The sequence below is a fragment of the Saccoglossus kowalevskii genome, chromosome 21 (genome assembly GCF_978046115.1).
Source record: "Saccoglossus kowalevskii chromosome 21, keSacKowa6.1, whole genome shotgun sequence".
Classification (NCBI taxonomy): domain Eukaryota; kingdom Metazoa; phylum Hemichordata; class Enteropneusta; family Harrimaniidae; genus Saccoglossus; species Saccoglossus kowalevskii.
The window spans coordinates 9,797,410-9,825,369 of record NC_140661.1 but is presented as its reverse complement, the minus strand read 5'-3'; the positions used below and the strand labels follow the sequence as shown (position 1 = coordinate 9,825,369).

At 34.4% G+C, this 27,960-nt stretch overlaps 2 protein-coding genes across 2 annotated transcripts in view; both read right to left on the bottom strand.

Moving 5' to 3' along the window:
• Window positions 1–783: 783 nt before the first annotated feature.
• On the bottom strand, window positions 784–15,997 carry LOC100376885 (centrosomal protein of 152 kDa-like). Its single transcript, XM_085495434.1, has 22 exons — window positions 15,124–15,997; window positions 13,285–13,440; window positions 12,237–12,376; window positions 11,534–11,734; window positions 11,208–11,355; window positions 10,867–10,958; window positions 10,556–10,728; window positions 9,929–10,127; window positions 9,637–9,774; window positions 9,189–9,319; window positions 8,963–9,091; window positions 8,690–8,822; window positions 8,232–8,381; window positions 7,715–7,862; window positions 6,678–7,441; window positions 6,263–6,502; window positions 5,896–6,045; window positions 5,510–5,641; window positions 4,700–5,191; window positions 4,225–4,315; window positions 3,900–4,065; window positions 784–3,318 (listed from the first exon to the last, which is right to left on the bottom strand). Exons 1-22 carry the CDS (start codon window positions 15,995–15,997, stop codon window positions 1,716–1,718), a joined length of 6,450 nt encoding a protein of 2,149 aa, XP_085351560.1. The 3' UTR covers window positions 784–1,715.
• A 419-nt stretch (window positions 15,998–16,416) lies between these two features.
• Window positions 16,417–27,960, bottom strand: part of LOC146729612 (uncharacterized) — a 12,538-nt gene continuing 994 nt past the window's right edge. The window contains exons 2-4 of the mRNA XM_085495433.1: window positions 22,768–22,913; window positions 17,175–17,293; window positions 16,417–16,729 (exon numbers count right to left, since the gene is read on the bottom strand). Of these exons, the coding sequence (XP_085351559.1) occupies window positions 16,417–16,729; window positions 17,175–17,293; window positions 22,768–22,866 (531 nt within the window). The 5' untranslated portion in view covers window positions 22,867–22,913. The remainder of the gene's footprint in view (window positions 16,730–17,174; window positions 17,294–22,767; window positions 22,914–27,960) is intronic.

Sequence of the window (27,960 nt, the reverse complement as noted above, 5' to 3'; positions counted from 1 at the left end):
TCAAATATTAACAAACAAGCTGCTCTCTAATTGGTTGAGCTGCTGGGTGTTAGGGTTAGGTAGCCAATCAGGCACAATCTTGTAAATAGCTTCGCGTTGACTTGAGACTTGATCCGAAACGATTACATCATGAAATCCTATAGCCATCACGTCAATACTTTTACTATCAAGGACTCTGGTCTTACAAATTAATTTGTTTCCCGAAGTCAAATTATCGAAATTGTTCTTGGACACACAGTATATTATTAATTTCAGTCAATTGTTGTCAATTAACGTGCAACGCCAGAGATGGTAATGAGTATTCAAAATTTGAGTTGGACACATGATCATATTTCCCTCAAGACATTTTGACTCTTAATTCAGGCCAACATCATCACCAAAGTTCTGAGGATATGGTAGTTCCCTGAAGAAAACTGCATTTCTAAAATGAATTACTGTAAAGAAATTTAAAGACTTTTCAATTTTTTTTTTAATTTTTCATGTAATTTAAAGACAACTTAGACTTTTCAGACCTCAAAAAATTCAATCACTTTCAAAGGATTCCCCCAACGCTATGGACCCTGCTGTATTCCGCTAGCCACCAAAAAAAAGGTAACAAACAACTATAGAGGGCGCAATCCAAAGAGAAAATGAGCCAGTGGGAATGTTTGTTGGACAATCACATTAAACCAGCTGAAGTTATCATCTGAAAATAAATCTCGCATACAATCATTTCCTCATCAAATACGATGATATGGGTCATTATTGTTATAGTATCAAACACATTATGAAGGACAAAAACAATTTTACACTTTCTGAAGAAAATTTATTCTGTTTGTACATGTGCAATATCCTCACACACAGTAACATGGACAAAAGCTGATAGTCAAAGAAACAAGAAAAACACAAACATAAAAATTATATAATAATTTGTCAGGATATAGACAACATAAAAGAATGAAGATGATAGCAGAAAATAGGGAAACAAATCTGTACATCCTTGGTAGTTGTCATGGATACTGCAAGTATTGAAGTACATTGAAAGGCAGTGTTTTAACAATATAAAAAAAGTGATATTTCTATATACAAAATATTTTCAAATTAAATGTCAACTGAGCTACAGTTGCTGTTCTTCATTGATTTCTAAATAACAGTAATTTATTGACAAGTGACCAGAAACCAATCGATACTAACAATCACAATATTTTTAAATATTATCAATCATTATTTTCCAAATAACACCCATACCATAAAAAACAAAAAAATAGTCATTACAACATATATAGTTCAATCTGAAGAAATGTGTCTGAGTTAACATTTAATTGAACACAAATTGTTGAACTCTCATAATATATTATGCTAAATTTGTTCAAGTGTGCATATATTTAGCTATAAATTATATATATTACATAAATTACAAGAACATTTATATTTGGCATTGATTGAAATGAACCACCCCCACATCACAGAATCAGGTAAAAAATTATGCAAAATAGCTACTTAAATATTCATGAATTATTCTCACAACTACCATATACAGTTGGACTGAGAAACAGTTGATCGAGTAAGTGGACATTACTGGCATTATGTACATTGTGTGATACATCTAAATTAAACTCAGAGCAAATATTTTTCTTTAGTATTCGATAATAGCTACATAAATGTCCTATTTGTCTACAAAGTGTACTTGGTTTTCAGAATTCCATTCTGCGTAGAGTGTAAATTATAAAATTGTTTTAGTGGGAGTTATTAACTGGGTGGAATGAAGACGAGTAAGATCTGGTACTACTTGATATACTTGTATCACTGAGTCTACCTTCTGACAATTTGGAAGTACTGATCTGTGGTTTAGATGGAAGTGATTGTATCCTGCTTGACTGTCCAGTTGGTGATATTCTCGAGAAAGGCGTTGAAGTGGCTGGTTGCGCCAGTTGATTGTAGGGAAGTCGCGATTTCTCAGTAGATTCGTAAGTCCCTGATGTATCTAACTGAGCTGGGAGTTCATTGTATTCAGTATCCATGGATATGAAGGAGAGATTTGTTGGGGCTGGTGACGGTGCTTGGGTGTGCCTTGTCATCAAAGGAATTGGTTTTTGCATCTTTGGTTGTGCTTGTGATGTCTTTTCATTGTATATTCTGTTAGAAACTCTCAATGGTTGTCTTAAGTTGGAAGACTGGCCATCGGGCGGACCACTTTGATCTCTGATGGGACGAATGAGGTAGTTTGAATTCTTTGTTGGGTCTGTTGAGTTGTTCGACGACAGCATGGTTGGGTCAGTTGGCGTTCTACTGTGAGTTACAGGTGTACCCAGCTGGGATGCAGTGTAGCGAGGTGTATCTCTGGTTCTACATGGAGATGTGTCCCGACTTCTGGTGATTCTCTGGCTTGAGGGAGTGTTTCGTGATCTAGCACTAACAGAGGCATCACTGCTGGAAGACCTTACAGTTGGAGCTAGTCTGTCTCTGCTCCTACCTGATCTATAGATGACATCAGCAGGGGAGGACAGTCTACTAGCCGACCTGCCAATGGCATCAGTACGAGAAGTGCTCCTCGGTCGGAGCGTTATGCTACTTGATGATAAATTCCTCGGATCCTCGGGAGAGGACTTTGTGGAATCTGGAGTCAACTTTTCTGGCATTGGGTTGAATTCTCTTGGCTCTCTCGGAAGGCTCATCACCTCATCATACCTAGATCGTAACCGTTCATCACTCTGTCGTGCCGTTTCACTGATAGATACGTTACCAGACACTGGATCTACTTTATATTTCTCCAACAACGAAGACACACTATTTTCTTTGGCTGGTCCATACGGTCTCATAATCGGCTTGTCCGTGACTTCAATGTGCGGTTTAGTAAGCGGAGAGTACTGGATATTTTCCTTATCTGCACTCGCATCACTGGCGTATATTTCTAATGATTTGTCATTTTTTCCATCAGAAGAACAGATTTTTGAATAGTCTTTTGGCATATACGTTGGCAATGCTTTTACAGATTTCAAAGTCTGAGAGTCAGATGATTGTGACTGCATTTTTTTGTCACTTGATCGATCTGTGCTTTTGCTTCTTTTCTCGGTATCAAACTTATCAAATTCCTGTGAGAGATTTCGTCTCCTTACGATTGGTTTGGCTTTGCTGGTGCCATCAGTTTTTGATGAACCACTTGACCGGCTGCTATTGGCAGAGCTGCTACGACTGCTTCTGTCACTGCCAGTGCTCTTTGCACTTGATATTTTGTTCTTTATCGCTGGCTTCCTTTTATCAAGTATATTCTCTGGCGTGACTTCCAGTGCTTTGGCCATGAGTGCAAGCTTTTGTGCTGCAGTCACATTATCAAATTCACTAAAAACAAAAATGATAGAATAAATATTTATCAATTTCATGAAATTACGGAAACAATTACATTATCAAGATTGAATTTATATTAAATGGGTTGTCTTAGTTCTGACAATTGTGAAAACACATTTTGCTAGCATTCTATTTTAGCCGTTTTACCAAATCTTTAATTTTGCTTATTCAAAATACTGATAATTTAAAAGTATATTCTCCCAATGAGATTGTTAGCACGGGTCACATTTAGTAAAATCCAACGATTATACCTTTTTCCCTCTATGTTACATTCAACTCGTCAAAAATCAGTGAAAATAAATTCCATACAAAACACCCAAAAAATCTTTTTCAGCGAATATTAATTCCTGCTAAAATAAAGTATTTTACAGTACTACTAGATTTAAAACACTGCGAGCAATACATTTTGTAGGCAGACATTTGATTTTATACTCATACTTAACTTCAGTGTGATTATTAGGAGAATTCAAACAATGGAATTGAATGTACCATAGAGGACGCTATTCCAACAGTGCAAAACAAGAATAAACTGATACTAGATAAACATAAATAGTATATTATTTATTTGTACTTACTTGTCCCCATCAGAATTTTTCTTTTCATCTTCTAATAACTGATGTAGACACTGTAGGTAATATTTTCTGAGTTTTTTGGCAGTAGAGTGCCTTTCTTTGATAACTTCAGATCTGACAGTCTCGGCACATCTATCTCGGCTCTCATTAATATAATGAATAACATCAGCTGAAATTGCAAAACAGAAATTTTGTTTATAGATACTAAAATACAGCTGTATTTAGAATTCTGCCCAGCAGTTCTGTAATTCATCAACCAATTACATTTTGAATGACATAAACAAATAAAAATATTTTTACACTTTATAACAGACTCAATTATACTTACATCTAATCTTGTTGACAGCTTCAATATAATGCTCTCGTAACTGCTGAAGACCATCTCCTTGTATTTCTGAGATGTCTTCACCATCAGTCTGCTTGAAAGTGAAAATAACAAATCCTTGTTAGCTTTTGATGAGTACACGTTATTTTCTATCTTGCAAAACATAACTATTGTCCCAATATTAATTTTGTAATGAACCCAAGTAGTCACGGGTTTGTTCAGTGAAGTATATTGTAAATGTGATTTGTATAATTTGTGAATTTGTAGTAGCGTAATTCATTCAATTTCAGCTCCTAGTAACTTTTTTTCCAGATTTGATGGGATTTGTCAAGGCAAATTTCAAGAAAGTCACTAACACTTTGTGTCAAAGGACAGCAGAAAAAAATTCACTGTTACAATTTTATAAGTGGTCAGCACAAAGACAATCAACTGCCATACACAAAATCTGAAGATTTACTTTGGTTTATTTTTCGCATACCTGAGTTGAAGAGTGTTCTTTAGTCTGTCCCTTTTCTTTAGCTTCCAATCTATCCACCACTTGCTGAGCTTTTAGTAGCTGTTCTTTTAAAGCATCTACGGTCTGTGTATGATTTCTTTCCTGCTCAGCCAACTTAGCTTCCAGCCTTCGGACATTAGATTTATGCTCCTTATCAAGCGTACTTTTCAAATGGTTCAACTCCAATCGAAGATTCTCATCAACGACTTGCAATTCACTCTCGGCTCTGTCAAGTTTTTGTTTCAATTCACTTTTTTCTTTTTCATAAGACTCCATCGAATGAACCATCGATTGTTCGGCTTCTAGTTTATATTTCAATTCTTGCATTTCATTCTGGAACTGCTTTTCAACTTCTTTTAGTTCTTGCTCAGCTTCTTGTAACTGTTTTAATAATTCAAGTCTTTCTCCTTGCCATTGTTTTTCTCTTTTTTTAATGAATTCATCACAAGAACCCTTTACTTTGGCATCAAAACTCTGACAACAAAATCAAATTATGCAGAATTAGACGATTGATATTCTGAAAGTGCCCGATGCCATGGAGCAACTGAAAAATCTGGTAAATATGACAATTTTGATGAAAACAACAGGTCATCAGATGCTACGAAAGCTTTTCACATTGGCCAATATATGACAAATGAAGTGTGAATTATTTTTTGGGCAAGAACACAATTAAAATTTGTATTCCTTGGACGTGAAAAAATACACAAAAATATTGACCAGTATCCAGGTGAATACAAAAAATTGGCTTCTCCACCATTTAAGAAAAAAAACGCTTTCACCATTTTCTCTTACCTTATTCAGATCCTCCTTCAGTCGTTTCAGTTTATCCTCGTACTGTTTATCCAGCGATTTTCGACGTTCTTCATATCCTTTCTTTATCAGTTCAATTTCCGACTTGTGTTTTCGCTTCAGCTCTTGCACTTCCTAACCAACAAAAATATAAAAAAAAATTATAGAGGGATACAAAACACAAGAATTCACGAAAAATATTTGGTTACAGGTCTTGACAAAATGTGTTCTTTTATTTATGAAAGATTAACTTTATTACATCTTATTTTAGAATAGAAAAGAGTGACTGGGAAATTAAATACAGTGATGTGATCGCCCCCTAGTAGGGCAGACATGTGATTCTTTTGTTTTTTCCTAGCAAATGGATAATCTGTCACTTAAATACAAACCTTTTGCCAATCTTTTCTTGCACTATCAAGACTTTCATCTAAAATACTTCGATGCTTATCAAGGAATGAATTATAATCAGATTTCCATTTCTTCTCTTTGTCAGCTATAATGCTTTTGATTTCATTATCTTTCTGTGTGATAATATCGTTCTGTTAGGAAATCAAAAAAACAGTATGAAACATCAAAGTAATATTCACAAAATGCAATATCAGTTTTCACCAAGAGACAGTGTCCCCTGCGAGTGGTACTGCGCCCTCTATGGTTAACTTTAGAAAACACAAAGTTAAATATTATTGGTTATTCTGTCAGCCCCATGTATTTTCACATTGACTACCAGATATGGGTTAATAAGTTCAGTAATTTTACCTTTTCTTTCTCAAATTCTTCTCTGCTTCGTTTTAAAGATTTTCTCAACGTATCTTTGTGTTCCTCTAGATACACAGAGTAATCAGCGTCACATCTCTCTTGCATCTTCTTGATAGCATCTTTTTTATCTTTCTCTTTCTCTTCAACGATAAGCTTCGTCTTTTTTTCACAGATTTTCTCCACCTCCGCTATTTGACGTAACGTCATCTCCTCTTGCTGGTCATGTAGTTGTCTTATTTCCTATGGGAAGAAAACAGAGTAATGAAAAAAAAATTACCTCCCGTAGGTAAGAGTAAATGAATGATAAATCGTTTTTCTTGACGCACAAAAATACATCTCTCACAAAAATAAGCCAATTTATAGTATCATCTCATGAAAAACATGTATGCTAGAATATTTTAAGTAAATCGTGTACCTTTTGGAGATCGTTGATTGTCTGTTTCATAACATCACTGGACGTACTTTTCACTTCTTTCCACATGTTCTCTTTAGTATCAGCAATAACCTTCTCGATCGTCATCTTTTGTTGTTCTTGCCATTTCTGTCTAGCCTCTTTCAAAGCCTCTTTGATCTTAGAACTCATGCTTTCAATATTTTGTTGCTGCCATTCACTTTTAGATTTCCGTAAAGCGTCGTCAATTCGACTCTTCATAGATAATTCTCCGTCTTTCATCCATTCTGCCTTGGCATCGTTAACAGCGGCCTCAATTCGCATACGAATATCTTCCCCTTGCTCCACCATGACTCTCTCCTCAGCAGCTTTCAATGCACGATCAATCAATACAGAGTCTCTATCACTGGCATTTTTCCATTTTAGTTTAGCTTGCTCCACAGCATCTTCTTGCTCTTTTTTGCATCTATTCTCAGTTTCCATGACAGCACACTTCACACGATCTTCCATTTCCTGCATCAATTTCTCCTTATTTCTCATAGTTTCCTCCGTTATCTTAGCAACACTATCATCGTGTTCCTTCATCCAGGCTTTCCGGGCATCGTCAAGGGCAGCTGTAAGTTTCTGATTGGCATCAATCTGGTGTTTAGTCATCCATTCTACCTCAGCTATGGCAATAGCCGACTCCACTGCCTTGCTCTTTTCTTCCTCATAAACTTGATGTAGTTTCTCTCGTTCTACAGAAAGTGCCTTTTTCAACTCCTCCGGCTCAAAGCCTTGTCCCTTCACTGAAAAAGCAACACAGAATTTTTGATAATGAATATTCTCATTTCTGTAACACCTGTGGGAACACAGTTAAAAACACAGAGAATGGACCACTTTGAGTAAGACTATGAGAAAGTTGGTACTTAATTAGGGATCAAAGATAGATATCTACATATTAAGTCTAGCTGTAACTAGACTTTGCCACGTACAGTGCTGTACATGAAACAATTTCTTAGTGTCTGTTTGTTTTGAATATGACTAAATAATCACAATTTCTGGATATATATAATACTCACTTTCTTGTAACCTCTTCTCAATGCCTTCATCTACAGCCATATCTAATTTAATGGCCCATTCTCTTTCTGCAGCCTGTAAAGCGTTATCTACTGCTTGTTTTCTCACATCACTCTGCTCTTTCAACCATTCCAATTTAGCAACAGCAATCTAAGTAGAAAACAATGACATTATTAACTACACATTTTACTAAGAGCCATTTAATTTTTGCAGATTTAGTAAAATTTGAGAATTCAAAAAAATATTTTACAAAAATAATTTTGACTTAATCTTAGATTCATTGTAGTTGTTTCTGGGATGAGAAGCCAACTACTCTTTGAATTTTAAAACCCTGGTGAAATGTTCAAGCTACAAAATTTAACCATAATCTGTGAAATTGGCGAAAAAGTTAATTAAACGGTTAACTTTATATTGTACAAATACAAGACTAACAAATTAGTGTACATATCGCCAATGTTACACACTTATGATTTATAAAATCACTTGGGTAACTATCTATGTTACTGAATTAAGAAATACCTTTGTTTCTATCAGTCTATCTGTTTCTGGTTCCTGGTCTTTCTGCCATTTCTCTTTAGCCGACATCATCTCGACACGATGAGAATCAGCCAATGACTGTTTGAGTTTTTCCAATGCTTCATCTTTCTCTACCAACATTGCCTCTTTGAGCTACAAGGGTAAACATAACAATCAAATCAGTCAGAGCTGAACTGTAATGTCATGATAAGTTCAATCATTCACAACTGTTGACCCTTTTCATGGATAACATAAATATATTGTTCATGATGTCAAACGCATCTTTCTCGTGTATAATTTCAACTAAGTTGCAGTTAAATGAAAGCACCTACAGATGTTTGATAACACTGGCTCCGCAAAGTTGCATTGGCCAGTTGCTCTATCTTCCTAAGAGAAGACTAGGTGCACGTGAGGATAATTTCAGTTTTCAAAGAAAGAAAAATAAACAATTGAATGAATACCTTAGTTAGTTGGTCTTCACTCAATTTGACCTCCTCACTGTGTTTCCCGTCCAATCTGTTCTTTTCTTCACATACATTAATATACAACTGTTTGATATCATCCACAGTTTTCAGCGCCTCATTGAGTTCAGATCTAAGATGAACAAAACAAGATAAGTTCATTTCCATATATGTTAATCCGAAGGTCAGATGTCATCATAGATGAATAAATCTTATTAGCATAATTTATGGAAAATCACCATCACATGTCACGGTATGAAAGTAATGGCTTACTTGAGTTGCATAAGTTGCTGTTGATGAGATTCTTCTACCAGCCTCCTCTCGTTCTCAAATTCTTCATGCAAATCAGATCTCATTTTACGAGAGGAATCTTCATGTAGCTGAAGACATGCATTCTGGCATCTGAGAGAAAATAGTAAAAATTTATAATGCATTCGATTTGAGAATGAAAAACTGTGAATAATTACAGTCAGAGATGGAAATCCGTAAAGATTCTCACCTTTCGAGAGCCACCCTCCTATCATCGTCATACTCTGATACCATCTCTGCCATCTGTTTCTTCAACTCAAGATTCAATTCGTTTAACTGCTCTTCACTGCTCACTGTCTCTTCCAGTCGATGCGTCACTTCCTGCACAGAAACACATGCACATCTATGTTTCACTCCATTTATAAATCAACAATTATAGAAAAAAGTATACTTGTATTTGCTCTACTAGAAGCCCACACCTATATCTTGGGTGAAATAAATAAATGATGTTTACAGCTTGGTGAACTTCTATTGGAGACATGCTCCTAACAGAGCAAAAACATTTATTATGAAATGAATATTGCCGATACTATACACATAATAAAAATTTGACATGAACAATAGACACACAGAGTTGTGGCTCTGGTAGATACCATCCTGAATCTTTCTCCATCTGTCTCAATTGGAAATGTTCATACCTTGTATTCTTTTTGTAGTGCGGCATAGTCCTGGTTCAAATTCTCAACTTCTTTTTTCAGTTCTCGTTCTGCATCACTTACTTTGCCGGGAGTTGGTTTCAAAATCTCAACTTCCTTCTCCAAGGCATTAATTTTAATCTGCCATAAAAAATAAAGTACAAATACGTTGAAGTTGGCAACCAAGTGTTGAAAAGAAACTGTTGGTAGCTACATGTATGACCAATAAATTAGTGGCAACAGCAATCTGAGTCACATAGAAAACGGTATTCCTGTTGTTGATCTGTGTACATACCACAAAATCTTTGGCAAGTTTCTCAGCATGTTCTGCTCTGTTTTTATACTCCTGGTGTTCAGATTTCATAGATTTCAATTCATCCTGTTGTCTTGTGACTTGTCCTCTCTTAGATCTGATGGTGCTAAGTGCTCTCTCTAATTCACATTTCAAACCATTTACTACATCATCATGTGACATGTTATCAGTCTTGTCCAACCTAGAAAACGAAAAATATCTTTTCAATCCACAGTGTTTTGGGTTTATACAAGTGTATTGGCGTTACAATACATGTAATGGTCTGACAAGATTAAATTTCACTTATTCATCATTCCTAAACCTTTAGTGTAGACGTGGGGTTATTATGAAAATAACTGAACTTTCATTTTTCAATGATTTGTAGCATGTCTAATATGTAAGGCCATCAATTCAGATTCCTATATAACCATTTTTTCATGTGCTAGTGCTTTTGAATTTTGACTTTCACTACCTATGTTCCAAATAACTGCCAGCCACAGTAATTTGGCAAAAATCCAGACAAATAACATAACTGGTACTGTTACACAGACACCATGCATGAAGACAGTCATTGTCACATTCCAGTAAATGCATTACTGGCAATGGCAAACGTGAAGATTCACTACTTACGTGTGTAGCTTTGGTGTCTTCCACTCTTTATTGCATTCTTTAGATTTAATACCTAGATGTGCAAATGAATCAGATAATCCTTCTTGCTGTACAACACCATTACCAGAATATACACCTAGTGTGGCTGCAGACTCATACATCTGAATTTGTTCTTTTAGATCAGATACTTCATCCTAAAGTTCAGAGAGTAAAGAATTCAATATAGGTTTTTTACAAAGCAATGATCTTGCAGCAAAAAATAATGTGAATGTGCTGAATACACTGAGTATAGAAGACACGCTGGAAGGAAGAGCAAGTAGTAGGGAACTCACCTGCAGTGCTTGGTACATTCCTTCACTGATACTCTTGGATGTATTGGCTTGTTGGAGCTGAATCTTCAACTGACCAATCTCCTGAACTGAACCTAGAAACGAAATAAACGATGTCAGTTTTTGCAATTAACAGTAGCCCGAGGAATACAGAATACCAATAAAACCAGTTTCCCACAAAATTAGAGATTTAAACAGGCCTGCTAGAAATTTAGAAAGAATTTCCACATCTACTTTCTGATGAAATATATAAACCAAGTTGAACAACAATTTATTTTTATTATTGCATCACTTTATGTATTAAAAAATTGCTACTAACTGATATTAACTGAAATGGAACTTACCAGTTTCTAAGAGACCTCGACATTGTCTCTGACTCTCTTCAAGATTTCTTGTCAGTTTATTGATGGTCTCTGTGTAGTCTATCTGTGACCGTTCAGAATTCTTTTTCACATCGGACAGCTCTATTTTCAAGTTATTGTTCACCTCAACCTGCCATGAAAATAATATTTGTTGAGTGTTCAATGTGACACTGATTTTTCCAGACATGGGATGCATAAATCGGATAAACTTCCTGATAGAGATCGTTTTACTGACAGATATGCCACTATTCAAGCAGCCATACTTTAATGATTCACTCAGAATTAAACAAAATAAAATATGGACTAACCTGTTGTTCTAGCTGTTCCTTTGTCTGGTCAAGTTTTTCTCTCATTTCACACAAACCATACTCAAACTTTCTTTGCATGCTTGCAACCACTGCATCATGTTGGTCGCGTGCTCTCGTTAGGGAGTCTGACTTGCCAAGGTTTAATAGCTGGTGATTTAAATTCTCAATCGTGGCCTCAGCCATCTGTATTTTACTTATATTCTAAAGTAGAGAATAAATGAATATTGTGAAGTGATACTAACATCAGTTCCATGTGGTGAGTTTGTGAAATGAATGAAAGTTTGTATCATCAATGCTTTGCAAGTTTTACAGCCATTTTTAGATGCATATATGAGGTTTTCACACCAACACTTGATGCAAATAAAGCTGGCATACTGTATCAAGAAATGTATGCAACTATAAATGGCCAACCATTCTTTCTCACATGCAGTGCTTGTAAGATAAATAACTTGATGTTAGGGTGTTGTTTTTTTTAGAACTAAAATAGCCTAAAATAAAACATGCTCACACAAGGATGCTGAAAGCCTCCATGAATAGCCAAATTGAATGGGAAAAAACGATGTCAGTAGACAATAACTCTGGTCCTGACCCAGTGTTCGTTTTGATGTGAGCAACATAATATATCTTTAAAACATATATCATATTTCTATGAATATATGAATAGCGATTTGCATAAGTGTGTTATAATTAATGTGGTTCATACCTCTTGTTTATCGGTATTTAGTGACTTGATCTGAGCTTCAGCAGCACTCAGTGTTTCTTTTAAATGTACGTTGTCTTGTTTCAGATTCTGCAACAGTTGTTGACCTTGTTGTAAACTGCTCGCTATTCCTTGTCTCTCACCTAAAAAGAGAATTGTTTTAAAATGCATGTCAATTGATACATGTCTGAAAAATGGCTCTGCGTTGACAGAGAAGAATAAAAATCCAAATTAACAGTCCCAATTTTGAGACTTTGGGAGCCTGAAAACTGACTCTGATAATGAAGCCATTAAAATATAATTTAGATCATTGCTTACCAATTGATGGAATAATTATGGTATATAGAAAATAAAATTACCACTCATCAAAATACAATAATTGTACATGGTTAAAACTAGTTATACTAACACAGTGTTTTATCTAAGGCTAGATGGATGTATTTTACTTTACTCCACTACTGTACTCTTTAACAATTCAACATCAGTCAAGTACTAGTATACAACAATAATAAACCTAATGGTGGGGTAATGCATTCTATAATTTAAATAATAACATAAAAAAAGCCATAATCTGCACCCGCTACTTCTATGGCAATGATAACTCTGGAGTACATTCTATTGATGCTAAATTTTCACAAATCAAACTAATCAACACATTTCTGTGATCAGATAATATAAAAATTGTGATGATACTCTTCTAAAGTGTATTAGAATAGTTGTGACTGCCCTGATCACAGGATTATGTCGCTACTGGCAATAACAGACCATTAAGCTGCTGAGTACTGTAAACCGCTTCAATTTCATGATTTAAAAAAAAAAAAATTCGGAATCAGTAAAATAATCACCAAATTTTTTCAGGATCCAGTGTTAATTTTGTTCTTTACAAATTCCATAAAATCGTCAAATTATGAAAATTGATAGCAGCAAAAGTTTAATGGTTTACAGTATTTACAGCATGTTTTAACTTTTCTAGTATCCACCCAGAGTGTCTGTATCCTATCTTAACAGGAGGGTGTATTGTGAAATAAAAGCATACAGGTATGTGACTCACCTTCACTGACTGCCAGTTTATGATTCAGAATTCTGATTTCTCGGGCTTTGTCTTCTTTCATCATTTCTACTTCATTGGTGAGCTCTTCTAATTTCCTACCTCTTGCTTTGTATAGTATTTGTATCTGAGCAAGTTGTCGACTATCACCCAAGCCACCTACAGTCAAATGAAGATACATATTTTAATAAAATTCACAGTTTTGGCACCTTTTACCCTGGATTATTTTTTGGGGCAAATTGTTTTGTTAAATGACACTTTCCCTGTAACATCTTTATTAGAAGCCATGGCTCCTATTTTAAATGGTACAGTGCAACAGAAGGGAAGGGGCTTGCATTAGAGAACCTACACATATAAGAAATGGTGAATTTTTGGTTCAGTGTTGAATGGGTGCAGTTTCTATTATAGATGCAGCTTCTGAAACAGTTTCTATAGTAATATTTTTTTTTCTATATTTTCTATCATTTCTATGTTTAGTTTTGAACAAAATGTATACCAACATTTTTATTACCAGCGGTTTTATTTCATGAAAGTTCTAGAAGTTACCGGAGTAACCCATTGATGTCCAAATACTGCAAATTTCAGGTGTAGGGTGATGACCTGCTGGATCAAGTATACATGTAGTAGTGAACTTTTTATTGACAGTGGGGGGTAATGACTTTGGGTATTTGTTAGCAGCACAGTATGCTTGTGCAGTATTGTCATGGTATATTTCAAGGATGTGACTATACATACATAGACATGGACGTCCTGTAAGGCTTCTATCATGCACACAGATTTAGGGGAAAAACAACACAAGGTCAAAAACAATCGTAAACACAATGAAAGTTGTCAAAACTGATAAATAGATAATCTGTCTATTTTGATTAACAGAAATGTGTCCCAAATAGCGAGATCTAACAGAATGAAATTGGCGTAATTGATCAATGAGACAGGGTTTTACAAATATAATTTGAGTACAAGCACTGTGTTACTGAAGATATACTTGTTTGCAAATGGCAGGGGTTTTGACATTTAGCAGTAACATACTTAGTATGGGCTTCATTATTTCATTATTTCGAAGGCCCTTCATTTTGACAGAAAAAGTCTAAAGATGCCATGCAATGACTGAAATTGTGAAGGAGATGTTTGAGGACACTGAGCGCCTCAATGGTCAGGTCGGGTTATCCATGGCAATGGCCTTCAATATGATGCACTACTGACGCACAAAGAACGCAAGTACCCGGTAGTTATGCTAATTCACTGGTATGTCATTGTCACAACAGAAAATCATTCGTTGATATAGATAGTGACATCTAAGGAATTTGTAAATTGGTACTATATAATATAGAATTTTAAAATATGTAAAAACGACAGAAATCAGGGGCCACAGCATTTAATTTGTTCCTCAATCATCAACACAGTCCCATACAATTTTATTTTGGGTGATTCTTTCATCCCTACAAAATCAGTCCTGTTATAGGACACACCGAAGACCTTCAGCATTTTGAGTTGTAGAGTAAAATCTGTATTAGAAACCACATCCCTAATGGAAGTTGCACCCATTCTTTGTGAACAATTGAGAAACAAAAAATCATCATTTCTCATATGTGGAGATGCTCTAATAGAAGCCGCATCCCTCTCTGTTGCATTGTAGCATTTTAATAGAAGCCGCGGTTTCTAATACAGATTAGATTTTACAGTACAATTATTTTCCCACATTTGAATAAAATCAGCCTAGTCAAAGCGAGAATAATTAATTAAATTAAATTAAATTTTCACCAAATTCAGTCAAGGTGAAATGGTAAATTGCATTAGCCAATTGTCATGGCTGTTGTGTGTAAATGGAGACAATGCACTCACCTGTGTTGAGAAATTCTTTCTGCAGGCTGTCAAACTCCTCACCGGTTTTCCCCTGCATCATCATTTTAGATGGAGCCGCTGTGATGAACTGTTCGGCATTCTCTGAATGTCCGTTCATCACATTTGCCCTGAACTGAACTTTATAATTCTCAACGTCTGTCATTTTATTCAATTCCGGCATTGAACTTCTCAGTTGCGGACTCACTTTGGCATGAAAACCACCATTGTGATAGCCATTGGGGAAACTTTCTGATTGATCCTCGACAGCTTTGCCGTTATACTCATTGTAGTGGTAGGCGTTAGGATCATGCGCTTCATTTGGTTGTTCCTCATTGGGCATTCCATTATAGTCAATAAACTCGTTACTACCATGTTGTTCTGCATAACCCTCCAAGTAGGCACCTTCTCTGGCATTCGCATGGTACCCATTCTCGGGATACTGTTGCTGATGATTGTATCCATTCTGTTCATCATAGTATCCATTGTAAGCGTCATCGCTACTATTCCCTACATGGTGATATTCCCCATGGTCATTAGGATATTCTTCAGTCGGTGTGTGTCCTCCATTCTGAGCGTAAGCTGCGTCACCGTTTTGATAATTATTATTTTGGTTGCTCCATCCATTGCCTTCTTGATAGCCATTTGAATGTGAATGGTTGTTCTCTGCATATCCATCAGACTCTTGCGAATGGCCATTTACTCCCGGGTAGCCGTTTTGTTGAGGGTAAACACCCCCTTGTTGTTGTTGCTGTTGAGTATATTGTTGTTGTTCATACTGCCTATTGTGTCCATCCACAAACTCGTAATTTTGCTCATAACCATTTCCATACCCATTTTCCTTCTGGAAATCCAAACAAATGAAATTTAGATACATGGAATCCTATGTATTTCATATTTGTTCTATTAGAAGCAAAATTAAAAACTACATTTTCTGTGAGCTGGATCATTAATTAATATTGAGACATACTAGTATTTTTGACAACATACACACCTATGTCATAAAAAGCTACAACTAAGACAAATATAGCACATGTAGCTACACTGTCAACATTATTAACATTCATTTTGCTAAATTACGAAAACAAATATAAAAACATAATAAATCCAAAATAGAACTCATTGCTTTGCAATCAAAATATTGAATTTAAAACATACAGAATACACTCTAATAGTTGAATTAGTGAAATAGCAAATTCTTACAGCTAAACAACACTCATTTGCGCATTGTTGCTAGACACTTATGAAACTTGATTGATGCTAATGGCTTGAAGGGGACATGTACTGACAATAGCATTAAAGCCATGACCTCTCATATTGGGCTATTGCAGATAACCAACAAATGGACTTTTTCCCACTTTGCTGGTGATGGAATACATACAATAAAATTAGTGGTGTGAGTCCCTTCTCTCTTGTACTTGCCTGATATCCATTATGATCATACTGTTTTTCATTATATTGACTGGCTGGTGTTTCTAACGGAGGTGGCGGACTGTTACCATTCAGTGGGGTCGATGTCTGCTGACACTGCAAACTGCTATTATGTGATGCCACCTGGTCAGCGTGCCATACTGCCGCTTTCTGTTGCTGTTTTGCCCAGTGATCATTACTGCAATGAAATCAAACCAAACCAAGACTTGATTAATAATACAGAAAAGCATTTTACTTTGCTTTGCATTGCATTTTTGAATACACAAACAAATTAGTGTCTCTTAAATGCTTGTTCAGTTGTGTTTTATGACAGTTTTAGAAAATGCAATAACACTGTCCATTAACAGAATTCTCCCTGACATTTCATCGATCATGTTTATTTTTTCATGCTTTTGCCTTTAATAAATGCAAATTGAACATTGTAATAATTTTCAGTTACTACTGGTTTCTCATGAATATTAATGAGCTAATAAATATCAAGCTAATAAATATTGATAAAATTATGAATACTAATGAGCAATCACAAATACCAATATATTTATTCACTTAACCTCTGATTCATTTTATAATGTTATCTGTTTATTTTTCCACTATTAAAGAAGGCAATACATTATTATATTTACCTTATTGTTTTAGGTGATGGCGATGGATTAACTGATATTAAAGAGGATTCTTGTGACGACAGAGACACTGTATCATCCAGTAAATCATCTGGTAAGGCTGCTGAGAGTAATTCACGTAACTATAGAAAATAAAAACAATATTTTATAATGAGTACATTTATAATCAGCTATGTACAATTTATTTATGTTTGGTGATGAAAATTTGGTAAATTAAATCCATATGAACATATATTAATGACAATAGAACTTATTGTTTCCATGCCAACTTTATGAACTTAAACACAGTAAAAAGGCTCAAAACATCAAAATAGCACACAGTTGTTACAATAAACTCTTATAACCATGCCAACTTTCAAAATACAGGAATCGGACAATTTATGCTGCACATCAAAGGAGGGGAGGGGGTGCATTCAATTAGGAATGCTTGTGCCTTACTGACTGATGCTTAATTTTTATTCCCACCAATTTTGGCATGAACTTTTACTAACTTTTATGTATATGTTCAAAAGTCCAATAAATAAATAAATAATTAAATAAATAAATAAAAATGCTTTCGCAGTGTACATTTCGTGAGGCACAGTTGAGGAAATTATGTCCTTAAGGTGAAAATTAAATGTTTATGGTAACATTTACATGTAACAGTTGCATGAAGCATGCATATACCGGTACTCACCTGGTAAACAGTATAGGATCATACAATGTACCTCTCATCTCGAATACTAGACAATACATTATCCCAGGTAAGAACTGATTGACTTACCGTGTACAGAAGCGATTCTATTTCTTGCACATCTTGTATAGGTGGTGTGGTAGTAGCATACTCCACCATATCTATCTATTTAAATAGCATTCTAGCCACAGACGCTACAACAGGAAGACGAGCATCATCACAACGTTTACTAAATTTAGGATGATAACAACCTTCAGATCACAATAGAAGCATGCCATTGTACAGATATGCAACGTAACTGAAAGTATTGTTATCCATAATAGACTTTGGGAGCTGACAAATTAAAACACTTGCACAAGGTGGTTGGTGCATAACTTGACTTGTTCACATGTGAGGATGTTTAACTAAACAGATTATCTACATATACCTAACAGCTAATGCAAGAGAAGCTTCAATTGAACAACAATGGCAGTTTCCGAACAATAATACAATTAACCAAATTCAGTATTTTCTGTGGTAAAAGAGTTTTGTTTTGGCAGTGGTGTAAATAAAAAGGTTATTCTGGAATACCACAATGCTGTGATCCAATCATAACAGGGACACAATATAGGAATAAGGATGCAAAGAAGATCAGTTTTACAGAAGTTACCTTGGATGGGAAATTCAAAGAGAAGACATCAACATTCCTAAGTTCAACCTATCATCACTGGGCAATCCTATCTAATTATCAGTGCTATACCATGTATACATTAAATCAAAACAACTAGTCCAAGACAGGAGGTACCATGCATGCACATACCATATGCACTCAAATTTTTATCCCACCCAATTAAACTCGAATAACAGATAATAACAGTATAGAAACAGATGCTGCAAAAGTATGATCCAAAATTAATCTCTCATATAACTTGGGCAGCCAAGAAAATAAAAATTCAACACAACTGTAAAATCAAAAAGAATGCAGTTTTAAGCATGATGATGGAAAATCCAATTGAATTCCAATACATGAGCATGCCTACCTTACCTCTAAAAGGAAGCTGAAACACAGAGAGAGCGAGATGACATGACATGACATGACAACACTCAGCCAGGGATATGCCAAGGAATTTGAATACATTAGAAATAATTGACTGTAAACATAGCCTTGAAACCATTAAAGTCAAATAGAGAAAGAAAAAAGGAGTGAGCTTTTTAATTTAACAATGATAATTTGTTGGCTCAGCTTCAGATAAGAGAATAATAAACCCATGTGCACAGTTCTCTCCAGGTCCCTGGTAGCAGTAAGTGTACCAACAACTGGCGCTCCCAGTAGGATTGGCCAAGTTAATAGAGTTCAATAGACCAAACACTAATAATATTAGAATCAATTTGGCTTACACGAATTCTCATAAAAGACTAAGATTAAATACATCCAGTACAATTTTTGCTTCAAATAAAACAAATGGAGCATAGTTGCTAAATTTCTTATGGCATTAATATTAGGCATCCACAGGTAAATTCAGGACAATTATAGTAAAAACATACAAAGTGATTGTGTACATAATACAGATGTGATCACGTAATTGTCTACTGTAATGCACACCATTTGCAGATTTCAACACATTTTGCAAGGTGACCCCCCTCCCTTCTAAAAAGTACTTTGCTCTAATACCGAGTAGTATTGATACATATTTTTCAGCAACTAATAAAATAGAATTTCCTGTTATTTTTTATTATTGCATGGTTACTATTAAAAGAACGTAGTACTGATTATTTATTTATGAATTCTTTGTCAATGCAATAACATGAATGGCATGTGAATTTATTGTGTTGTTAACCAAAATAACACGCAAATTATCAAAAAACAATGTAAAAGTTCTCATTTCTAAATGCTTTGTAGAATTTAAAAGATGTTATCGAAAATACTGAAAAGCATCATTTAATGAAAAAAAAAACAAGAATAGAATTTCCAAATCAAGTACTATGCACAGATTTAAACATTGATCGGTTGGTTAATTAAAATTCTACGGGCATTCAAATGTAAACAAAGAAACATGAATTGTATGCGTTGCATGGGACCCATGCTAAATTAAGCACTTTGGCACATGGAGAATCAGCAATATGTACACAGAGTTAATGTCTACATGCCAATTTGCCATTCACTCGTGTCTTTTTTTCAACTGGTCACACAGAGATATGAACGGAAAATTAACTTCTATAGTTTCCATTATAAATACTTCATCAACAGATGATATTTCACTGTGACATATGGGGCTGACACGTATACTGCTATTCACCAGTAAATCCAGTTGATATTACCTATCAGTTTTTTGGGTTTTTGCATGTTGTTAATGTTATATCGATAAATTACATGTATGGTACTGTTTACCTATATGTAAGGTCGAGAAAGACTAGTAACAGAAATTAAGACATACTCATCCAAAATACTTTGAGTGATGATGGGAGAGATAAGCAAAAGAATGAAATCCATGAAGTGCGTGATGCAGACATCTGTTATTCAACTATAAGCTGGCAGGAATGTGGCAACTTATGATGGGAAATAGGTCCTAATGTACGCTTATAACATACCACTTAATGCAATGTACCGAACACTTGGTATAAGACAGGTGTTTTTTTTTTTCATCTCCATATGATTGGTTGGATTACTGTATCATGGGGTTCAGGGTTTCTAATTTATGCAGTGGTAACAGTTTTTATTTTTTTTAATGATATTTCTTTTATTAGAGACAAGATTTAAATACTGTTAAATACTTAATTTTTGCTATTTTTGCTGAAGGCATGATTCAGTGAAAATAAAATCCAGTGAATATATCTATTTTCCTATATTTGACATTCAACTTAAAATTCATACATAACACCCAAAAAGTCTTTTCAGCGAAAATTAATTCCAGCTGAAATAATGTATTTTACAGTATATGAGAAATATGAGATGAAATACAATAATTATAATATACATTTATAATCATCTTGTGAATATTTTATATAACCAATGAATGGACAAGGGATTTATTTTTGCTAATCTAATAATTATTGGAGAAAATTGGATACATGTATAACAGCAAAAGGCTTTGAATTTGCAAGACAAATTTTCATGAATCGCACAAATCAGGGAAAAAACAATTGAATTTTACAGCAGTTAACATTTCATTGGTTAGACAGGCATAGAGATTTTTTTGCAAAATTATATCCACAGAATACTGCCTTCAAACCATCAAATATCAAAAATTTATAATCGTAAAAATGTTTTACAGTACCCCAAGGAAAAGGACAGAAGATCAAGTGAAGCAAGTGGCAAACTCATCATTTGAAGACCAATTGTAACGATTCCAACATTCCATCTCAGAATGTTGTCTTTGTCATTAATTCAGACACACGGCAGGGAACCAAGCTTTCATAGCTGCAGGTTCCAACCATACATGAGAGTGTCAATCAGGCATTGTGATCCGGTACAATTGTTTGAATTAGAATAGAAAATCTTGCAAAATGTGGAAACAACCTTGATATACCAATGTTATTGTTGTCATACAACATTTGGGTTTAGATCTTGAGAGCACATGTCCAACAGCTCAAGATTTCCATAGTTGAGAACAAAGCATAGATGTCACAGTCGTATAAAGCTGTGTTTAACAAGATGGAACAAACTTTATACTGAACTTTATTCGATTCATATTTTCAGGCACATTTTATCCAGTTTTTGTCAATGATAATCAGAGTTAATTAATCTTCTAAATTTTCATGACTGGAAATGCAAAATAAGCTCTGAATTGAGCAATAGAGGGGGTAATAATGCATTCAAATATTATTCTCTTTAAATATTTTTGTTTAAATAAAGGATATATATTGTTAAATCAGATGTCTTTTCAGAGAGGATAATAATTTTATTATTATCTGACAGCCAACTCCATTATTGTCCTATTTAGATTTGCGAACAAAATGTAGTGTTCATTGTTTTTAATTTGGTCTACAGAGGGGGCTATAACAAAAAAAATATATTACGGTAGTACCTAAGGCAGTAGTACTGTAGTACTGACTGTCAGCATGAAAATAAATCACTGCCAGTAACCCAAACATTTATATTGATTTTGTGCCAAAAACACATGGGTAATGCATTGAACACATGGAGTGCCAACAGAATTTGAAAATAAAACTAAAACTATCAAGAAATGAATGAAATATTTAATTATCAACCTGAACGTATTGGCGGATATTAAATAAAAAATATTGAAGGTCAGTCAGGCCTTGAGGACACAACTGTTAAGCCAAGACAAGCATGTGCATGTACATGCAGTAAGTAAATAGAACACGATACCAACACCATGCGTACATGACTTCAAGCATGGCTGACTTTGCATGTCCAAGCATGACCTAAGGCTCAAAAGATAAGCAGTGACCCCTCTTGACACAGACCATGTGACGATTCAAATATAAACCATCACATGTCAAAATAACTGTAAATGTCCTTCCTGACAAACTAACAGCATTTAGGTAACTGCACATCCTTCCTTTCAAAATAGCTGTACCTTCACAAACCTTGTGAGTAAAGAGTACAAGATTTAATTTTCAGGAGACTTCCATGACAATCTGGTAATGTGCACACTGGAAATCTTCTACTCACATGCTTATCCCTACAATAAGCTAAGCTTGGATATACGAATATGGTAACACAACAGACAGATGTACATGTTGTTGGCTTCTGGAGGAAATTGGACAGTTCTAACTGCAGGGCTATGTACGAGACATTACTTACCTTTGCATATACTGACGTAGATTATTATTTAACTGCTCAAGGTGCAAATACCCTACCATGCATTACAACTCATACATGTACACAAGACTAACACACAAGCCACACTTCATCAGTAACATGCCCAAAGAAATATCCACAGACAACAACAAGACACAAATATTCCCCACAGCTCTTACCTCTTTCTCCCTTTCTCTGTCTTCTCTTTCAAACTCTGCTTCCTGTTGCTCTTCCAAAGCCTGCCCATCAAAGTTAATACTAGTTCCTGGGTTCATCATCGTGCACTAGTTGTGTGTGACTGGCAGCCTAGAGAACATTGTAAGGTCTACAGGCAAACAAGTACATACACATTACTGCCTCAACTATTATAGCAGTTATGAAAACAATCAACTCATTTGCAAGTCACAAAGTGAGAGACCTACACTGGTGAAGGAGTTTCAATAGAAACAATGGGGTAATTAACATTAGATAAACATGTCTGAGAGGGAGTGTTAGTGGGTTTCTTTGTCATGCATTACAGGCATGCACAGACAGTGATAAAATTGAATGCCTTTTAAATCAGTTGATTCTCTCAATCAGTTTAATCTATGTACTGTGGTTTTGTATGGCTTCCTTGCTGGCAACTAAATGAAGTGTTGATCTGTACAAGCACTATTCGTAGTAATGTGCAATGCTTAATATTTTGTGTAGTTTTTTTGTTTCTGCATTGTTAGTTCACCTCAAACATACTAGAAGCATTATCAGTATTTTTCACTGTTATATAATTTCCATATTTTGAACTTATTCACTGACTTTTAAATTTCTGATGCAATTTCACCCCAGTTCACATTGATTTAATCTGCAGCTTCCTCTTACTAATTAACTCCGTTTACTATGAATCAAATGCATGTTATCTAAAATTCTGGAACACATCAATGAAAAGTGTTGTTTTCATCATCATCAACAACAGTTAGGCTCAACAAATAAATTGAGTTGTTACAATAACATGCACTTCAATCTGACTATAGATCAGACTTTTTTATTTTTTCTTCATCAGACATTATTTTTGTTTCTAAAATCTTGCTGATGACCTATGACAAAACCTGTGTTCACATTTTCAGTGACAGTCTACCTAATTTGACCAAAACTTTGAATAATAAATTCAGTTTTATTTACCCCTTTTAAAAACTCTTGTGTGAATTTGCACTATATTTTCATGTTCAATGGCCAAAAATAAGTTAAGGTAGGCAATCAAATTTAGTTTGGGTAGGATCATTGGAACCACACATATTTTTTTTAATTGGCATAACCATACCTAAATACAAGACACATTGCACAAAAGTTACAACAATATTCAATCAGGGTACACAACTGTAATTGTAGTTTTTTTAATCATGAAATATCTTTTTCTCATGTACTTCCTGTTGTCACTTGAAAATTAGAAACACTCTGAATATTTTGTTGACACCTGTTGCTTTTCCGAAGACATTGAGACATTTGGTGGAGGAAGGGGATGATGGGAACACTTTCCAGTATAGCCATAGAAAATCAAGTAGAAGAGTGACCCAGCCATAAAACTATTATCAGTTAATCAGAATTACATCAACTCAATGGTAAATTGTTGATGGTGTGTAACAAAATTAGATTTCATCAAGGTAGTAAAACTACAATGTTAACAATAGTAGATAGACAGGGGAAGTGTTTATATTTAATCACACCACATTGGTTTCACTAAGGAGAGTTAATGTGCATTAACACATTAAGTGGCATACCTTTAATACATGTAAAAGAACAGCTTTCTATACCTCTCCGGGTTTCCACTTAGAATAAATAAAATGTAGCCACATTGACTGATACTGCATAGCCAATTTCAAAAACATGTTCTAAACCACTTTGTAAATGGGAAGAAATGAAAATCACAAAATGTGTCAGATTTGTGAAAGAAATTTAAAATAGGTTTTTTTCCTGTTTTCCATTTCATTATAATATGTATGACAACCTGCTTTTAAATTATTACTATTTTCGTAGAATAACTCATGGTTTGAAATTACGCTATATCATTGGTGGTGAAAGTGACACAATCTAAATGAGATTCACCATTGGTGACCGATGAAGGGCTAGTTACACGTACATTACAGGTTTGTGGAAAAAGTCAAATTTGAATAATTCAGTACATATATAATACATTGCAATTTTTGGTCTATAAGTGCTTCTATTACAGATGTATTTCTGATAGAACAAATGCGGTATTATGTTATAGCACTTAGCAGCTACCATTGAGGAAATTCTGCCCAGCACTACCCAATTTGTAATATTTTTAATAATATTTAATTTCATGCCCAGGGTACCCTGCAAGCGGGTAACCCGGTTTGCCTGATTGCTTACAGAATTTCATGTGAGGCAAACATTGATTTTTTTCACCTAAAAATGTGACACAGATGTTTGACAGAAAAAAAAAAGAATGTCAAATAAATTTTCCATGATGCTTTTTAAAGACAACTGGCAATCTATGAAAAAGGAAACCAGAAGAAGAAAAAAAACATGGGCTGTTATTCCAAGACAACATAGACATTTCCGCTACAGATATCTGATTTAAAAATCACATTTGATGTTACAAGAAGTAACATGTTTTCGATTGTAAACTAAAAACAGCTTCATAAATCCTTGTCATAGAGTAAAGGGATGTGACATACTCTATAGTCCTAGCAACCTGGTCAAAGTAGACATAAAAAGAAAACCAAGAGGCCCTTATACTTAAACATTCACAAGATTCCTATCCTTTGTTGCCTAGAAACAGAAATTATATTCTATGGCAACCAGGCTGAATGGATAATTTACATATAAATAACCAGCAGGGTGGAAACCAACAGATCTCAACATGCTATATCATCACCATATAACAGTTACAAACAATTATACGTTTTCAAAATTTAAAACTACAGTACAAGGAGAAATCTTTAGTTTAAGGCAGAATACAGTTGACCCCTTTTGCATCTCGTGATTGAAAAAATACACCTTAGCAACGATGTAAAAATAGATTTGTATGCAGCACTGGGTAAACTTGAGTACTAGTCTTAAATACATTAAAAAACATTAAGTGTTATTATAGACTTGGACTGAATAAATATGTAATGTTCATCAATACTGTTGATATTCTATGTGCAGTGTGAAGCCGACTTTCTATTGTCCAGTATATGTGTCAAGGCAGAACTGAACTCCTTTATTGCACTTATACAACATTATAGACAGTTATACTGGTTCTGATAATCAGGTGTGAACAATTAGCAATATGTTTGAGTTGGTGAATTGACCATTTCTATTCCTACTACAACTCATAGACATCATTTACCACTTTGTCAATTCAAACAAATGGCAGACACTAACGTTGCTGTGCTCAGGAGAGATGCAAAGTTACATCACAGAGAGTTTAGAAGACCAAAGTTGTACGGTGACATGTTACTGTAATTCCTATGTTGGCTAAACCATGGAGGTACTAATTACCTCCATGGCTAAACCAAAGAAGAAGAATAATGAACAAATAGGATTCCACATCAAAAGAATTTGAAGATTATTATATTAATACCATTAAACCTAATCCAGGACTTCGTGAATTCTATTGCGACGATTGCTTAGAAACTTACCCTACCCAATTCTACCCTGAGGCATTGATGTAAGAGCTTCTAATACAGCAATTTTAAACTGCACCTACTATTGTGTTTCACCAAAATATATAATTTGGTTAAAATGAAGATCTATGTACATTGGTAACATGTTAACTCAGAATACACAAAGTAAAACTACATTGCTCCAGAACAGCTAAATTTATTTTAGAGTGGATATTATAATTCTAGACCGTGTTTTCACACCCTTGTGTAGCACCCAATTGTATCCCTGGTAGATAAAACCAATTGATGGTAAACAGGTAACAAGATTATTTACACATACAGGTACTTGACGTGTCAATAAAAACACTAGTACAATGGAGTTTTATGACATCAATGGTGAGTGTCTGATTTATAGTAAAGTGAAAGTTTCTATAAAAGTATTGTAAGGTCATACTCAGACTAAGTAAAATGATTAAACATATGGTAAATATATGAGAGGAAGGGAACAGGCAATATCCATGTAGATAGTAGCCACAATGAAGATAAATAAACTGTTTTGAATAAAATAATTGTCAGTCAAACATTTTGCTAGCAATTGAATTTATAATTTCTTTGGTAATTTTGAACAAAATGGATGTATTTCTCTATTACCTATAGGGGTTGACCAGAATGATTAAAAAAAATATGATACTAATTTATTTTGGTGAAAGATGACAAAAGTTAACTTTTATGTTAAAAAAGTAGAATATTTAATTAGTTATTTCTAACAGACTGATTCATGTTTGTTGTAATGGAGTATAGACTTACTGTGTAATCATAATAAGTTAATGATAAGATGAACAGTGCCAAAGTACACTCAAACATAAAATGCAATTTGGTATTTTACCTTTGACCTCAATAATATACATTTTTATCAAGTATAATTTGATATTCATAATTGAATATTAGCATATAATTAATGTACAGTAAAAATGTCAATTTGAGATAAAAATAATGTTTAAAAAAAAATTACCAGCTAAATAATTTCTTGAATAGCATTTGTTTCGCATGATGTCACTGAAGAACATGTTTTATTCATGAAGATGACAAATTAGACAAACAAACAAGTAAAGAAAAAATAAAACAGTCATTTTTATAATCTGTGGCATTGAAATCATTTTTTTCACGGACTTTGTCCAGGCAATAAACTTCTCTGTAATTTACAACAAATCATCAAAAATCGCAGCAAATAAACATAGTTGTAGTTGATAATGTTGTTATTATCTGCACATGTTGTCCTTGTTTGATCTCTTTCACGCGCTGTACCGCATACTATGTTAGTTCTATTTGCAATAGCTTGAAAGCTACCTGGCAAATGGAATAGCTAATGTACATGATGTACATTTTGTATATCATACAAAAACGTCTAGGAATTAATATGCCTAGGAACGATGCTCAGTTTATCTTATTATCCATGCAAATGTATTTAAATTTTATGTACTATGAGCTGGCTTTACTGCAGCAAAAAAATGAATAAATTATAATCTCTGTTAATTTGCAAGTTTATATGCTGCATGTTGGGAACACTAGGTTTTCAGAAGATTTATAACTGCTCCAATAGTGGTATTTTAAATCAATCAATAAAAATTTACAATCAGTCACGTTCTCTCCGGACCTTTAAAATTGAAGAATATGCAAAATACCTCTCATTGACTACTGTGAGCACCATGAGAAAATGATATTCGCATACTAATATGTGCATTTTAAAGTCTGCAAAATTTACATATACTTTATTTTGGGAGACTATCC